This window comes from Diceros bicornis, chromosome 4 (genome assembly GCF_020826845.1).
Source record: "Diceros bicornis minor isolate mBicDic1 chromosome 4, mDicBic1.mat.cur, whole genome shotgun sequence".
In the NCBI taxonomy this organism is placed as follows: Eukaryota; Metazoa; Chordata; class Mammalia; order Perissodactyla; family Rhinocerotidae; genus Diceros; species Diceros bicornis.
Genome location: NC_080743.1, coordinates 84,505,140 through 84,523,719, shown reverse-complemented (window position 1 = coordinate 84,523,719; position 18,580 = coordinate 84,505,140). Strand labels below are relative to the sequence as shown.

Genomic DNA, 18,580 nt, shown 5'->3' with positions numbered 1-18,580 from the left:
TGCTTTTCCTAGGTATGGAGATGGTCCACGTCCTCCCAAGATGGCCCGATATGACAATGGAAGTGGATATAGAAGGGGAAGTTCTGGTTACGGCAGTGGAGGCTATGGCAGCAGAGGCTATGGAGGTGGCAGAGGCTATGGTGGAAGCGGAGGCTATGGTGGCAGTGGCTATGGTGGTGGCTCCAACACCTATCGGGGAGGCTATGGTGGAGGTGGTGGCGGAGGCTATAGAGGAGGTTCTCAAGGTGGCTATAGAGGTGGCTCGGGAGGAGACTACAGAGGGTCCAGTGGAGGAGGCTACAGAGGATCTGGGGGATTTCAGCGAGGAGGTGGCAGAGGGGGCTATGGGAGTGGCTACTTTGGACAAGGAAGAGGAGGTGGTGGCTATTAAAGCTTGGTTATGTCAGTGCCTGTGCACAGACAGTAAAAAGAAATGCATGCTACCTGTTTTCCCGTGTTATTTGCTGCCAATAAGTAAACCCATTTTCCACCCATTCTGGTTCATTGTAGTTTAAGGAAACCAGGCATATAGATATATTAGTGGTTTTGTTTATATTATGTAAAATATAATGATCTATTATAAAAGTACCACAGTTTGTATTTTTTCTTTGAGTAAAGATTTGCCTTTAAAACTAACTTGATATTTTCTTTCCTTTAGTTTAATACAATGGAAAATTATTTTATTCAGTATTACACTAAATTACAGTGTTCAGTATTACACTGAATACTAGCCATATAGTTAATTGTTGATCTTACACATTAGAATAATTTTACAATGCCAGTTACATCTGTTAGTTTTAAACATCAGAGGAAAAACTGTACTCTTTGTTTCAAAAATATACTAAGTGATATTATTTCTTGTAGTAGTTAGAATAAATAACCTTGGAATGGAATTGTTTTTCTTGCAGTAAATACTGGCCAGTACACAATTCACATGGACCTCTGCACCTGAATAAAACTTTTGACCTAGGGCTGAACATTTCGACTTTTTCCCAAGCTTTGTCTTTGAAAAACCTAACACCAAGGTCAGCATTCTCTTTTCTATGTTAGTTTCCAGTGTAAAAATTAATTTTAAAAAAATTTATTTTAATTAGAATTAAAAATTAATCCACAGAAACGCTTAAATAACGATTATATTTAGGCAAAGAATGAAGGTAAGTGAAGCTTTGCAAGTGCATAGTTTAGATATTTGACAAATAACTCTGTCCACATTAATGTGTATTTCAAAGGATAATTAAACTAGTTTATTTTAGTAGAGATGTTGATACATTTATATCACTTTACAGTTTCCAATGAATTTTCACATATTTCTCATTTGAGGAATAGCACAGTACAGTAGAGATTACAAAGGCTTTGGATTAGACAGAACTCGGCTCATATCTCAGAGTGCTGCTGTCTGACACGTGGGTGATCTTGGGCGAGTTATATGTTGTCTTAGTGTCCTTTTCAAAATCCTCTTCTCATTCTACACGTGTCCTTTACATCACCTTACTGTCACTACGCTGATGACTCCTACCTATTTAGACTCTCAAATCCGTATCTCCAACTGAGATTTCCTGAGCATCAAACCATATAAACAGATGCTCACATACATTTCTGCTTAGATATCCCACAGAAATAAAAAACTCAGCACTTTCCAAACTGAGGAAAACCCCCAATTCACCCTGTGCCCTATAATGTTCTCTGTTCAGCTGGATTTGTTTTGTTTTGTTTTTTAATCACAGATAGAAGTTTCAGCTATTTAATTGCCAAAACCATATATATTACCGCATGTAGTCGGTTTACCTTTCAAAACACCTTCCATTTGTGCTTTTATAAACCAACAGCCTCTGTTGCAGGCTGTCATCAACCTGGATGTACAGTGATATCAGCAACAGCCTCTTAATTGATCTTCCTGCCTGTGGTCCTGCCTGTCTACAATCCATTCTCCACACTGCAGCTAGAGTAAACATCCCCATACAAATCTGATACCACCGTCACCACCCCCTGGCTTAAACCCATGGTTCCTGCTGCCTTCAGGGTAAAGCTGAACTCCCCTCTTACTCCCTCACTCCTACTCTATCCTCAGTACCACTCAGCAGCCGTGCTGAACTTCTAGCCTCATCAGGGGACCAGGCTTTCTCTTGCCCTTTGCACGTGTTATGAAAACTCCCATAAGAGGTAGAAATTGGTACTTGACTCATCCCTCCAACAACTTCAACTAGAAATGAGATACCAAAAGATGGCCGAAAATGGCCAAAATAAATGTCAACTTTCATTTTCTAAAGCTTGAAAGAACCACTCAGGCATAGTTCTAGTAATCTGTGGTATTCAGCTAAAAACCTAAGGAAATCCCTATGCAGATTTCTAGAACTCTTCTCTATGCAGCCCCTTCCTCTCTCTATTGTTCACAAGTTTTAGCTGCCCTCTCCAAACTTTTAGTCTCTTTCTCTTCAACTCAGTGAGACTGCTGTGCTCTGCTTGGTTCTTTCTTCCTCTGCCATGATCCAGAAAGTGCCTCCACACAGAAAGGGTGATCTTAGGGCTCATCTCATTTGTTCCCCTTATTTTGGGGATCACAGTTGCGTTGCCCCATTGTACAATGTCTGAAAGAGGTTGATTCATACATACATACACATATATACACAATTATACATATCTACATGTGTATATTGTGTATACGTATGTCTACATATGTATATTGTGTGTGTGTATATATTGTTAAGATATATAGTTTGGTTTTCTAGTTGTTTACACTGGGGGCAAGGAATGAAGTAGCAATTAGACTGTCATAGCTGTAAGTAGAAGTCAACTTAAGTCAACTTTAATTGTCAAAGGATCCATTATATTACAACATCCAGAAGTCATTCCTTTGAAGGAATGATCAGACTTATGGAGCAGAACGCTGCATAGAGTGTTACTTTGTGGCATATTAATACCGGAGGCATCAGTGTGTTGTCCTCTTTCTCAACCATCCTCCTACAGTCTGCCTAGAACAAAGAATATTTAGTCTAAGGGGTATTGCAGCAGGTGTGAGATGATTGGAAAGTTTTTCCAAAACAAGAGAGCTGATTACATCCCTCTCGTATTCAGGAGATGAAATGAAAGGGGCTGGATGCAGTAAGGGGAGAGAATTTGGGAAGAAAGAATATGTGCAAAGGTATAAAGTTGCTGCTCACCACACCCCTCCTCTCACCACACACATACATTGGGGTTTGGGAATATAGTGAGAGTTGGCACTGACAAAATTGAGTCTGTCCTTCTGGAATTTCAGGCAGGGATGAGTGTGGACCTGATTTTGTACCTGTTCTGTGATTGGCAGCTTATATACTTGGCATCTTCACTGTGCACTTCTAAGCTTGAAGGTTGTAGCAGTGACAACCTGAGAGTGATGTGAAAGGGAACTGTAAATTCCCTTTGGGCCCAGAGAGATGTCCAAAAGTTAACGGGGAATAAGCTGATGTGCCAGTTCTAGGAAGTCATGCTGCAGAGCTCTCTGTGTCAAAAGAATATGTTGACATTCATACTGTGTCCTTAAGCAATCAGCTACAACTTGATGGGATCTCCCGTGTTGTGAAGCTGCACATAAAACCCTCTGGATATCACCTATGTCAAAGGAACAGACCAGCAGAACGTGAACAGTGTCAGGGTCAGCACAGACAGCTAGAAAGAGGACACTGACTGTGGCCAAGCACGTATTTGAATGCCAGTTTCCCTCTCTCTAAATCTATAAGCAGAATTGGAATGGGAAAATAAAGAACACCAGAAATGGAATTTTGGATTGGACTGGAACTGACGTGTGAGTTTTGATTTTGACTGGAAAAAAGGTTCCTGAATTCTACTGGCTTTACCTGAAAGGTTTAGATTTGAATTGGCCAGAAGACAGACAGGAAAGTTATTAAAAGTGTAGTTGTGTACCTTTTATATTTGTGGACCGTCCTATTACTTGTAGTATAGAAGGTTTCTGAATTATTCAGTGGAGAAAATTTACTATTGAATCTTGCCAAGTTGACTGATTGAAGTCACCTGAATTTATCAGACAACTTTGGTTATAATTTAGCTTTTAAGAAAAGAATTACTTCCTGGGAACTAATTAGGGTGACCAACTCTCCCAGTTTCCCCAAAACTGTGTGGTTTCCTGAGACACGGGAAGTGCTAAAACTGGGAAGTCCTGGGCAAACTGGGATGAGTTGGTCACCCTACGATTAATCTTAATGGGTGATCTTTCAGGAATTTCCAGACTTTGAAATTGCATATTTCTTTCAAATCTAGAAATAAAAATTTAAAATAAAGGCAAGAAGGGAAATGGCTACACAATCCAATGTTTAATGTTTCTCATCTTAACTGGTAAACCTGTATAATACTTTCATGTTAACCTGTAAAAAGTAAAATATACTTAGTGGTTATTTTTAATACTTTAATTATTTTATTAATTCAAATGATTCAAAATCTATAGCTCTTTTTAAAATATTAGGAAGCACAATAGGATTAGGTTAACCTGCTGATCTAAATAAAATGAAATTTTTTGGTATTAGTAATTGTTCAAAGTATTTCCAAATTAACCTAGTATTCTAATGATACCTGGCAATGGCTTCAAAATTTTATTAGTAAATAAATGTTCATCTTTCTTATGCAACTGCAAAATCTGAAAATATCATATGACCAAAAAATATATAAAGGCATGATGTTCAGTATTAAAATATTGAGTTATAAAGTTGCCTGAGTTTTCTACAGAACAAATTAGTGTTCCGTAGGAAAAAACAACACATTTTATTAAAAAACAGCTGTTTTAGGCCTGAATTGAATAATAATAAACAATATGTAAAAGGAAACTTCAGTATTATCTAGTTCAGTGGTTTTATGCTTTTGTGGGCTGAGAAGCTCCTTTGAGAATATGATGAAAGCTATGGACTTGCCACCAAAAGGCATGAACACAAAATTTTTTATTTAACATTTCAGGTAGTTCACAGACTCTTGAAATCTGTCTATATACTTCAGTTTAAGAACACCTGATTTGATTGAATTACTGAAAGTATATATATGTAGTTTTCTCTTTCACTTTAATAGTTTGGACAGATTAGACCCCTGTCCTCAAATTTATTGCTTTCTGATTATAACTGTTAAATCTATGAGATAACATGCATGCACTTCCCAACTTGCGTATCTCACGAATAATAGCAACTTGTTCCTATAACCACAGCAACTTCTCCACCTTGTGCTGCTGAGGAGTGCCTTTCAGTCCTTGGGTTGGTAACCACCTGCCGCTTTCACTGCTTCTGCTTCCTAGACTGACAAGAGGCTCTAGCATTGTAGTTCCCCTTCTGCTCTTCAACTCAGGCTCTACCCTAGCTGCTGCTGGCATGGCAGTGGAGCACAGGAAATCTCCACTCCGGCTGCTAGTCCCTTACAAAAGGGGGTTCTAATTCATCCCTTTTCATTCCACACCAAGGCCACTTTTTCTAATCTTGATTTGTCCAGTCTTCACCTCCTGAATCCTATCATTTCCATCCCCACCAACTGTGATGAAATGTCCTTAAAAGTCCTGGATTGTAGTCTTCAGTCTTTTGCATAGGCAGAGAGACCCATTAGTAGCATTCTTTTAAAACTACTTAGCAGTTACTACTTGTGATGTGATGGTTACTAAGACCCAGTGCCTGTACTCCAAGAAATTTACAGTCTGGTAGGAAAGTCAGTATATGCACAAAAGGGAAGGGCAGAGCAGAAATATGGAACCATCTTTCCTTTAGGTTCTACGTTAGAATCTCTTTTAAATGTATCCAAGCTATGCATTGGATAGTTGGTCCTAGTGGCGGAAACTCTTCTTAAATCCTATTTGGGTAGTGGAATTAGGATTTGTCTTCCCTTGAGCTAGAAAATTGGTTAAGATAGGTGGTAGACAGAATAATGGTCCCCCCCAGAGATGTCCACATCCTAATCCCTGGAACCTGTAAATACATACCTTAGATGGCAAAAGGGACTTTGCAGATGTGATTAAAGTTAAGGACCTTGAGATGGGGAAATTAGCCTGGATTATCCAGGTGGGCTCAATCTAATTATGAGTCCTTAAAAGTGGAAGGGAGAGGCAGGAGAAATTCAAAGCAGGAAAGGGACTCGATTGTTGCTGGCTTTGAAGATGTAGGAAGGAGGCCATAACCCAAGGAATGCAGTTGGTCTCTAGAAGCTGGGAACAGCTCTCAGCTGCCAACCGTCAAGGAAATGGCTCTCTCTCCTACAAAGGCAAGGAACTGAATTCTACCAACAACCCAGATGGGCAAGGAAACAAATCCCCTAGAGCATCCAGAAAGAAACAAAACCCTATGTATCAACAGCTTGACTTTAGCCCAGTGGGACCTATGTCAAACTTCAACCTACAGAACTGTAAGATAATCTAAGTTGGTGTTCTAAATTTGTGGTAATTTGTTATGATAGAGGGAAAAGGGGGTGGGAAGGTAAAAGAGGGAGGAAAAACTTGATGAAAGATCAAATTTTTAGAAAATCTTAAAAATGCTTTGTGCATGGCTTAGGGATATGAGAATATAAACTATTCTGAAGTGGGCCTGGGAAAAGAGAAATAGGTTAGAAACCAATGGCAGCAAGAGAAAGGAGGCAGATGACCAATGAAGGAGAAGTTTGCTCACCCAAGGCTGTTGCTTTTTTGGCTCACTCTCAAAAGACCCTATTTTTGTCCATCACTTACTCTTCCTGAAGCCAAAAACAGGGAGGTGGGGGGAAAGGATTGGAAAGGAAAATCCCCACTTACAGCTCATTGAATTCGTTATAGAAAAATTGTTCTTGTTAAGGCCTGCATGGACATTACCTGGAATTATCTTTTACGTCATCCAGCTAACAAGACCTTATGTAAAAAAAAAAGACAAACACTGAAGAACCACCACGCCTTATTCAGCTCAGCTTCAAGAGATTCTCCATGGTAACACAGGGTCACCTTTGCTAGGTTACAGATAACATGAAGCAAAAGTCACATTGAGGAAGGAAAAGTTTGTGTTTAAGCCTGAGTGCTTATTTCCTTTTATATACTCAAGATAAGTTCTGCTATGTGAAAAAAAACCATTAGTTGTATCTTAGACTTGAACCCGTATTTTAGTGGACACATGGCCATCCAATTTAAAGATTATATTTCCTAGCTTCACTTGCAGTTAGGTGTAGCTATGTGATTAGATTCTAGCTGGAGGGAGGCATGAAAGTTGAAATAACATGTGTAACTTTGTAGAAGGGTCCTATCCCTTCTCTTTGGCTAGAATTTAGACATAATGGCTTGAGCAACAATGCTATCTTGGACCATGCGGTGACTTTGAATGGAAACCATACAATGGTAAAACAAGGTGGAAGAAGCTTGAATTTCTAATACGGAGCACCTACCTACCAGCCCTACACGGAGTACCAAATGAAACATCTACTAGCCCTATAGAGTACCTCTGGGCTTCTTGAATATGAGGGAAAAATACATGTCTGTGTTGTTTACCTCTCAATTTGGATTTCCTCGTTTGCTGCAGATGGACCTAATCCTATATAATACAGTGCTATCTTAGCTTGTTCAAGTTACTGGCACAGATAAAATGAATCAGGAATTGGCTGTCAACTTACTTTTTTTCTGTTCTCTAAACAGAACACCTAATGCTTCTTTATTGGACTAAGAGTATTAATGTGTAAAACCGCATTTGTTTTTGGAATTAAGTGATGGTGGTACCATATACTAAAAAGATACTAAATACCACTGAATTATATACTTTAAAGGGTGATTTTTATAGTGTGTGAATTATATCTCAAAATTGTTATTAAAAAACATGTTAATGAATCATTCAGTGAAAGAGCATTAAAGTGTTTATTTTTTCATTAAATAACTTGAATTTAATTAAAACTACCATTTCTTTGGGATATGAGAATTATTTATTAAATATCTGAAATATAAAACTTATAAATCCAGATGCTTTAACTTGTGACTATTCTGATATCCCCCTTTAAGTTTGCTTCTATTTTATTATTATTCATTTCCAGATTCAGATTCTGCATTACTTTGGAGAGCACATTATCGTCTTTTTTATCTCCTGAAGCAGCTCCTTTGTTGAGGGCTGCTGCTTCTACAATAAAGAACTGTTCAGTTGGTTGAATAATGCTTACTCCATAGCCATTGTTGTTGTAAATATGATTATTAGTCATCTTCAATTTGGGTGCTGGAAGAACCTGTTAAATTATTCAAGGAAATTAGTTTTTCAATAATTTCTATAAAAATAAAATATGAACTAATGAACATGTCATTAACTCTAGAACTTATTCTTGAGTTTATACATTTCTTTAAAACAACTGAATCTCAGTTTTGAATAGTGGTACTTTCCTCACACTGATTTATTTTATATTAACTACAAAAATGTTTAATAAAAGAAATATTAATTGAATTTTCAATTTTATCAGTTACTGATGAACATAACTGATTCTAGACGGGCATACAGCAATATCTCATGAAGCTGACTTTTAATATAACATGATAAATATGAAGATAAATAATTTCAGATAATGAAAATGATAAACATGAAAATAATTTCAAATAATAATATATAAACTAGAGTTCTAGGGAAAAACTTCATTAACTACATATGTCTAGAGAGGGCCCTAGAAAGGTAGAATTTATAGAAGAAAGGAATGGGAAGGCATTTCACTTATAAGTTATTGCTATTGTCTTAATTGGCTAGCTTAAATTATTTTACAAAGTTTGAAAGTAACACTTAAATAATATATTATTCTCTTAATTTGCTTTACTTTCTAAAATGTATTACAGATCTGCTCAATGGAAAAATCTAAAACATTTTTATAAGAGCAAAACTTATCCACTTTCTCATATTCAAAGTTATTTGCTAAGAATTTAAGTTGAAATTATAAAATTATAAGACTAAACTTGGTTCCTATCAGCCATCATTTAAACTATATTTTAATTATTTGTACTATTTTCCAAATCAGATAACATTTAGACTAAATTTTAAGACTAAAACTAATATTTTAGTATCTTTGTAATAAATATAGCTCTTACAATGATTCTATATTAAGAAATAGGAGAATACCTTCATATTAACTCCACCTAAGGTGCTTTCTGAACTGTTGCTGGTTCTGAGGTTATTACAATGATGAATTTCATTCCTTTCCAAAATGGCTATGCTCCCAGGATACAGTTCAACACCAGCACCCTGTAAATTAAAAGCAAAACAGTCTACAAAACACACACATACCTCTCTAAAATTTTCTTTACATTTGAAAACTGTAATTCTTTATTAGCACTCTGAACACACTAAGTTATATGAAAATACATGATAGTGAATGCAACAATTTATTGTACAGCTATTTAAAAATGTTGAAAATTAATATCTGTGTTAGAAAATCATTAGGCCTAGAAGGAAAGCTGAAGTCATATAGTCCATTACACTGCTCTCCCACCCAAAGGAAGTCTCTAGAAGGGAGTCAAAAATCTCTTTAGGCAGTTCTTTTCAATAGTTTATAAAAACTTGTACAAACTCAAAAATCCCTCATAATGCTGCTAAAGTCTATTTGCTCATTTCGGTAGAAATTAAGAAAAAGTCATTCTGTAAAAAGATCCTCTTGTTTTTCTGCTTCCTTTAATCTTTTTTCTTATTCAATTTTCCAGTCTAATGATCTTTTTGATTGTTATCTGAAGACTCAAGCTCCTTTGGACTTAGGCAGTCCATTTTTCCTAAGTGTACTATCACACTCTTGTACTTGCCCTCATTTTGTTTATTTTTGTCAGTTTCTAAGCTTAATTATAATTCAATTCAAAGATGAATTAACTGTTACCCTTTGTTTGCATATTAAGATCACTCAAAGTTATCTATCGTCATATAAAGCTGTAGTTTTTATAAAATGAAGTACCTGGGCACCAGTTATCTCACTGTCTGTAATTGTCAAAGCAGCCCCTGTAAGAACACACACTCCTGTTCCTTCACATTTTAATATACAGTTTTCTAGAGTCAAGTGACCAGACTCCACCACCACAATACCATCAACAGTCCCTTGTTGTATCAAAGATAGATGCATTAGTTTCACATTATCAGCTTTGGACACCACAAAACTGTCACGACAAGCTTCAGAAGTAATCATAATTTCCTCTCTCTTTCCAACTCCTGATTAATAGGGACAAAAATACATAATTATGTCAGTAACCCCAGAGTTTAAAGCCCTTTAGTCATTCAATAATACTGTTTTTCTTTTCACATATTTTAATAAGTAATATATGTAACTATTCAGTTAACTAATTAGATAACTATAATGTAATCTTTCATCCTTATTTTGATGTGACGATGGAAGAATCTGGGTTCATTAATTCAACAGACTCATTCCACTATGTATTTCCCTAAATTATATAATCAGCAGTCATCTACAAAATGTCTAAGATATAAAAAGTATCTTCCCATAATCTGGTTTCAGAGCCATAATAAATTACCATAACTAAGAAAGACTAGCAGAGCCCCCTGAATTAGGTTACAAGATTAATGTAATCATAGCCATAATTTTGCTCTAGAGTAGTAAAAATAATCATCTAAATTTATCATCAATTCAAAAATAAGGGGTTTGAGCTTCAAGAAGGCTACAAATTTTTAAAATTACAAATATGATCCTTGTTACCCATATAGTTCAGCAAAATACTACTGATTACAGTCATGAAAATTTTGCTCAATTTTGAATTGACAGGCAAAGTTTAAGTCACCTGTTCTTTTCTTTTAGCCAGACAGTAGGACTAGCCTTATTACTTCAAGGTAAAAGGGCAGAATTAAAGTTACTAAATATCTTCAGAACCTAAAAGAAATTTAGTAAACTCTGCTTTTCTACTTCTATTTTAGCAAATTTGCATGTGAATTAATCTTTTTTTAGAAAATGCTGAGTATATTTTAATATAGCCTTTCTTTTGGGTTTTCCTACTAAAGTGATATGAAGAGCAGTGGAGATAGCTGAGAAACAAGTAGTTGGAGTAAAAATATAGATGGAGCTAATAGGGAATATTATGAACTGGTTTTTTGGTTTTCTCCTGGTTTTGATCATTTATTTAGAATCTGTGCTTGTGCTACATTATCATGGGGAAGAAGTAGCATCATGGATTGATTTGTTCTGGTACAGTATGTCCAAATGAGGTCACAGATAATATGAACAGGTGAGAAAATGTTATGTAAAGGGCACATACGGGGGCTGGCCCCGTGGCTTAGCGGTTAAGTGCGTGCGCTCCACTGCTGGCGGCCTGGGTTCAGATCCCGGGCGCGCACTGACGCACCGCTTCTCCAGCCATGCTGAGGCCACGTCCCACATACAGCAACTAGAAGGATGTGCAGCTATGACATACAACAATCTACTGGGGCTTTGGGGGGAAAAAGTAAATAAAATCTTAAAAAAAAAAAAAAAAAAGGCACATATGGGATTTTTTATGAAACAAATTCTGTTCTGATTTCTAATAATTTGATTAACCATGTTTATAATATACAATTTGTCAGTATACAAAGCTATAAAAAGACTGCAGAGGATGCCCTGCTAACCCTTTATAATGATGTCATCAGTCAACAGAGCAAGATTTACAGCTTGATATTCTCCTGGAAAAATAACTACTGTATCTCCACTATAACAGCTATCCAAAGCCAAATCCAAATCATCATGCTGTTGGAGAAGTGTGTCTGAAGATAAGTCCTTTACCTGAAAAGAAGAAATAAAACAGTTATACCTTCAACAATAGGTTAAACTGAAATAGGTCATTTTAATCAGTTAACTTGTTGGTAATGTGCTTTTCCCAAAGACTTACCTTCCACAGGTAATACACTATAAATACCGTATATATTTATGTTCTTTGATCAAAGTATCAGTCCATTAAGGGAATGATGAAATGAGATTTTCTTTACGATCACCAATAATTTTACAGCTATTAAATACTGTGTGCCAGAAGTCATATTTTGAACTTTACATATTACCTCTTAAGCCTCACAACAGTTCTTTGAGGTAAAGTACTATCCGTTTATAAGGTTAAGGAAATTGAAATTGAGTAAGATTAAATGATTTGCCCAAGGACACAGTGGTGGTGAAGCTAAGCTTTAGATCGAGGTCTTTATGACACCAGATCTTTTTCTAATATACTACTTTTCTTTAACTCAGATTGACCCTACAATTTTGGTAAATCAACATGTTATATATTAAACATTCTAGAACTAAAAACAAAAAGTACTAGGAATTTGCACTGGGAGTGGAAAAGTGGAGAGAAGTTCATTATTAGTGCCATGAAGAGTGAGGAACTTTAAAAATAAAATTTAGAAAATAAAAATATATTCTGAAAAAAATGCCTTACTCTTTTATCCTAATAGAAATGGCATTATCATTCATATATCTTTTTTCTTATTATAAAATTTGCACTTGTTATGAAAAAACAAAATAAAAGCATAACGAAAATGGAAATTTCAACCTATAAATTTTTACCTAAGTAAAATCCATTTATATAGATACTTCTAGTGTTTTTCACATGCATATATTCATTTATTCATAATACTAATATATCATACATATATATGGTTTTTGAATCCTGATTTTTCATTATATCACATTTCCCCAGCTCTTGGAAATATTTTTTCAAAGCCTAATTTTTAATGGTTACATAATCATCGTATGGATGTATCATAATTTATAATTAAATTATGATTAATTTCTAACTCATTTAGATGGTTTACAAATTGCCAAAATTATGAAAATACTACAAAAAATAAATCCTTATGCACATCTCTAGTTCTTTCTTTAGGATAAATTACTAGATAGGGAATTAGGGAGTCAAAGGTATAAAACATTTTAAGCCTCTTGGGTACATCCTGCCAATGTCCCCTCCAGAAAAGTTTAACCAATTAAAACTTGGTTTGAGACTCATTTTGCTGCAAACTCATCAGCATGGGGTATCTTTTAAATTTATAAAATATTTCCCGCTTTAATAGGCAAAATCCTCACTGCCTCATTTTAATTTCCATTCCTTTGATGAGCAAGAGTGAGTGAACATTTTTTTCCAGATATATATGCAACTTTTATAATCCTCACTAGATCAGCAAACCACTACATTGATTTGTGCAGCCATTGCATATTACAATCTCTAAATACTGTGGAGGCAGACAGTACAAGGATTACCTCTGTAAATAAATAATTTTGAAGAACTCTAGAATTTGTCTCATTTTTCTTATTCATTGAAACAGGAAACAGGAGAGAAAAAAAGTTTGATGGGGAAGATAAGGAGTTAATTTTGGTGCCAGTTAATTTGAGGTACCAGTGGAGCTGCTAAGTAGAGGTATCCAGTAGACTATGGATAACAAGGGTCTAGAATATAGGACTGAGATCTGAGTAGGCATCGAGATCTTGGCGTTATTTACTTATATGATAATTCAAGCATAGGAATGGATGAGATTACCTACAAGAATGTGTAAAGAGGGAAAGATAGGACCCTTGGACAGAACACTGAGGAATAACATTTAAAGGATAGGCAGAAACAAAAGAAGATCTCACAAAGAAAGCTGAGGAATAACCAAAGAGGTGGTAAGAAGATCAGAAGACTAAGATGTCATGAAAGGAGGAAGGAGTTGATAATGTCAAATGCTGCTGAAAGATTAAACGAGATGGTAATCCCTAAGTTGTGCTCACTGCATTTTGCCACAGCTTTGTCCCATATGGCCATAAGAGCATTTTCACTGGTATTCTGGAGGCAGAAACCAGATCATAGTGAGTAGAGGCATGAATGTGAAAGAAGTAGAGACAAATGCAGACAAATATTTCAAGAAGTTTTGCTCTGTAAGGGAAGAAATAGATATGAAGTATTTAGGGTAGATATTATTTTGTTATTTAAGCTAGAACAGAATTGACTGTCTCAGTGTGTTCAGGAAGGAGAGAGTAGAGAGGAAGATACAAGCAAGAGGTGACATCATGGAAATGGTGGAGTAGAGTGCTCTAAGAATTGGTTCTTCCACTGAAGCAAACATTAAGTTGGCAAAAAATGACAGAATCTACTTTTTTGGAATGCTGGAATCTAATCAAACATAGTAACCAAGGGAATGCTTAATGAAAAGGCTGTTAAAATTCAGTAAGAAAGCGTTGTGGTGTTTTTGCTTACCTGCCTACCATCCCCCATTCTCCAGCTTGGCAGCAGCTGTGAAGATAACCCATGTTTCTGGTGTGGCTTGCTAGTGCTGGGGTGGGTGTGGGGTGGGGGCAGTAGGACCTCATTCTCAAAAAATTGTGGTTGTGCATTTTGATCTGTCTGATGGTCAATATCTCAGAGGAGGGACTGGCAAAGAAGCTGACCTTTGTTTCTCCCCTCTCAGGATGGAGCAGCTTTGCAGGCACCATCTGATGAAAGCGTTTAAAGACATACACTACCCATAACTGCCTGGGGCAAAGGACCAAGAAAGGGGCAAGGAAAAGCCTGCAAGGGAGGAGGCTGAGGAGGAAGATTCTTGGGGGAATAAGGGCTACCCCATATACTGAGGAATCTACAGTGAAATGCACATGCCCAAGGCTGGGTGCATGCTCAGAAGAGATGTGAAAGGACCCTAGGCTTGTGAGTCCAGCTGATCACTAGACCCTGTGCAAGGAGGTGGTGAAAGCTAAGGCAGAGTTGTAGGCTGAATGGCTTAGCTTTGAAGGAGGGCCTCAGTGCAGAGCTAATCTGCAAAACCAGAGTTTTTTTTTCTTTTTAGCTGCAAGTGATTAAGGAGATCTCTGTCAGGTCACTGGCCACTGCTGAGATAACATAATAGAGACTTCAGCAGCCACACACAAAAAGGAATATAGCCTTTACAAAATAGTTTGGAAAATTCACTAAACATGGACAACTGCAGTCCTCAACAGTCAATAAAGCAAACCTTGGGGATGGGGTAGAATCCAATTTCCAGAGTTACCACATTATAATATTCAAAATACCCAGTTTTCAACAAAAATTACAAGACATACAAAGAAACAGGAATCTATGGCCCATTCACAGAGAAAAAAGATATTGACAGAAACCATCCCTGAGGAAGCCCAGACAAGACTTTGGACTGACCAGACAAAGATTTAAAATCAACTGTCTTAAATATGCTCAAAAAGCTAAAGGAAACCATGGACAAAGTACTAAAGGAAGCAAGAGAATAATGTATGAACAAATAGAGAATATCAATAAAGGGAGAAAAATTATAAAAAGGAACCAAATAGAAATCCTATAGCTGAAAAATATAATAGCTGAAATGAAAAACTCACTAGAGAGGTTTGACATCAGATTTGAGCAGGCAGAAAATAGAATCAACAAACTTGAAGACAGGACAATTGAAATTATCCAGTTTGAGGAGCAGAAAGAAAAAACCATGAAGAAAAATGAACAAACTTGAAGGGACCAGTGGTACACCATCAAGCATACCAGTGAAATCCACACCAACACACATTTATAATCAGATGGTTGAAAGCCAAAACAAAGAGAGTCTTGAAAGCAGCAAGAGAGAAGCAATCAATATGTACAAGGAATGGGTAGTAAGATTAACAGCTGATTTCTAAACAGAAACCATGGAATTCAGGAAGCAGTGGGATGGCATATTTTTAAAGTGCTGAAAGGAAAAAACGCAACCAAAAATTCTGTATCTAGCAAAACCATTCTTCAAAAATGAAGAATTAAGACATTCTCAGATAAACAAAGGCTGGATCTTCCCTACAAGAAATGCTAAAGGGAGTCCTTCAGACTGAAGGAAAAGGACACTAGATAGTAACTCAAAGCCATATGAAGAAATAAAGAACTCTAGTAAAGCTAACTACATGGGTAAATATAAAGCCAGTATTATTGTAATCTTGGTTTGTAACTCCTCTTTTTGTTTCCTATATGATTTAAAAGAGCAATGCATATAACGATAATTAAAAATCCATGTTAATGGGCAATGTATAAAGATGTAATTTGTGGGGATAGCAACATAAAGGGGGGATGGAGCTGTACAAGAGCAGAGTATATGCTATTAAAGCAAAGTTGGTATCAATTCAAACTAGATGTTATAAATTTAGGATATTGTAATCTTCATGGTAACCACTAAGAATATGACTAAGAAATATACAGAAAGGAAATGAGGATGAATCAAACAATACACTAGAAAAAAAATCATCAAGCACAAAAGAATATGACATATAGAAAACAACTAGCAAAATGGCAAAAGTAAGTCCTTCCTTATCAGTAATCATTTCAAATGTAAGTAGATTAAGATCACCAATTAAAAGACAGAGACTGGTAGAATGGATAAAGAAACATAATCCAACTATGTGATGTCTACGAAGGACTCATTTTAGATCCAAAGACACAAATCAATAGTGAAAAGACGAAAAAAATATTCCATACAAATAGTAACCAAAAGAGAATTGGAGTGACTATACTAATATTAGACAAAATAGACTTTAAGTCAAAAATTGTTACCAGGGACAAAGAAGGACATTATATATTGAAAAATTTTTTTAATTCATCAAGAAGATATAATTATAATAAGCATATATGCACCAAACAATGAAGCCCCAAAGTATATGAAGCAAACATTAACAGAATTGAAGGGAGAAACAGACAATTCTACATACTAGTTGGAGACTTCCATACTCCTCTTTCAATAATGACTAGAACATGTAGTCATTCTTCTAAACAGAAGATCAATAAGGAAATAGAGTACTTGAACAACACTATAAACCAGCTAGACCTACCCTAACACACACATATAAACCTAAATACATATATAGAACCCAACACAGAGGGATACACATGCTTTTTAAGTGCACATGGAACATTCTCCAGGATACACCATATGTTAAGCCACAAAACAAGTCTCAATAAATTTACCTTCTTTGACCACAGTGGAATTAAGTTAGAAATTAGTAAAACCAGGAAAAGTGGAAAATTTGTAAATATGTAGAAATTAAACAACACACTCTTAAATAACCAATGGTTCAAAGAAGAAAACCCAAGGAAAATAAGAAAATGCTTTGAGATGAATGAAAATGAAAACACAACATACCAAAACTTATTGGATGCTAAAAGCAGAGTTCCAGAGTGAAATTTACAGCAGTAAACACCTATATTAAAAAAGAAAGATTTCAGGGGCCAGCCCGGTGGCATAGTGGTTAAGATCACGCTCTCTGCTTTGGCGATCCAGGGTTCGTGGGTTCGGATCCCGGGCACAGAGTTATGCACTGCTCATCAAGCCATGCTATGGCAGGCATCCCACATAAAATAGAGGAGGATGGGCACAGATGTTAGCTCAGGGTTTATCTTCCTCACACACAAAAAAAATTTCATATCAACAATTTAACTTTATATCTTAAAGAACTAGAAAAAGAACAAACTAAACCCACAGCCAGCAGAAGAAAAGAAATTATAAAGATTAAAGAAGAGATAAATGAAGTGGAGAACAGAAAAACAATAGAATTAATGAAGTCAAAAGTTGATTCTTTGAAAAGATCAACAAAACTGACAAACCTTTAGCTAAACTAAGAAAAAAGGGAGATGGAGCAAAAAACTAAAATAAGAAATGAAAATGGGGGGATTACTACTAACTTTACAGAAATAAAAAGGATTATAAGAGGATATGATGAATAACTGTAAACCAACAAATGCACCAATTTCATACCAACAAAGATAAGTGGACAAATTCCTAGAAATACACAAATTACCAAAACTGACTCAAGAAGAAACAGAAAATCTGAACAGACCTATAACAAGTAAAGAGATTGAATCAGTAATCAGAAACCTCCCAACAAAGAAAACTCTAGGACTAGATGGCTTCATTTGTAAATCCTACCAAACATTTAAAGAAAAATTAACACCAATCCTTCTCAAATTCTTCCAAAAAATAGGAGAGGAGAATAACTCCTAACTCCTTCTATGAGGCCATCATTCTCTGATAAGAAAGCTGGACAAAGAAAACCACAGACCAATATCTCTTATGAATATAAATGCAAAAGTCCTCAACAAATTTTAGCAAACCAAACCCAACAGCATATTAAAAGAGTTATACACCATGACCAAGTGGGATTTATCCCAGGAATTCAAGGTTAGTTTAACATAAAAAATCAATGTAATACATTACAGAAATAGAATGAAGGGGAAAAACACATACATGATCATCTCAGTTGATGCAAAAAAAGCATTTTACAAAAATTCAATACCTTTTCATCATTAAAAAATACTCACAAATTAGGAATAGAAAGGAATTTCTTCAATATGATAAAGGGAATTTATTAAAAAACAGCTAACATCATACTCAATTGTGAAAGACTTTGAAAACTTTCTCCCTGTATTAGTTTCCTAGGGCTGCCATAACAACATTCCAAAGACTGGGTTAGCTAAACAACAGAAATTTTTTTCTCACAGTTCTGGATGTTCCAAATCCAAGATCAAGGTGCTGGTAAGTTAGGTTTCTTTTGAGGCCTCTCGCCTTGGCTTGCAGATGGCCACCCTCTTGCTGCCTCTTCACATGGTTGTCCTTCTGTGCACATGCCCCCCTGGTATCCCTGTTCAAATTTCCTCATCTTATAAGGACACCAGTCAGATTAGGTTAGGACCCACCATAATGGCCTCATTTTAACT

At 36.0% G+C, this 18,580-nt stretch overlaps 2 protein-coding genes across 3 annotated transcripts in view; one reads left to right on the top strand and one right to left on the bottom strand.

Annotated features, from left to right (window-relative positions):
• The window catches only part of DHX9 (DExH-box helicase 9), a 51,444-nt gene extending 50,959 nt beyond the window's left edge, over nt 1-485 (top strand). For both annotated transcript variants that reach the window (XM_058539907.1, XM_058539908.1), the window contains one exon: nt 13-485. In XM_058539907.1, coding sequence (XP_058395890.1) covers nt 13-391 — 379 coding nt within the window. In that variant the 3' untranslated portion in view covers nt 392-485. The remainder of the gene's footprint in view (nt 1-12) is intronic.
• A 7,441-nt stretch (nt 486-7,926) lies between these two features.
• SHCBP1L (SHC binding and spindle associated 1 like) overlaps nt 7,927-18,580 on the bottom strand; it is a 46,682-nt gene continuing 36,028 nt past the window's right edge. The window contains exons 7-10 of the mRNA XM_058539910.1: nt 11,523-11,676; nt 9,871-10,121; nt 9,051-9,173; nt 7,927-8,178 (exon numbers count right to left, since the gene is read on the bottom strand). Coding sequence (XP_058395893.1) covers nt 7,927-8,178; nt 9,051-9,173; nt 9,871-10,121; nt 11,523-11,676 — 780 coding nt within the window. The remainder of the gene's footprint in view (nt 8,179-9,050; nt 9,174-9,870; nt 10,122-11,522; nt 11,677-18,580) is intronic.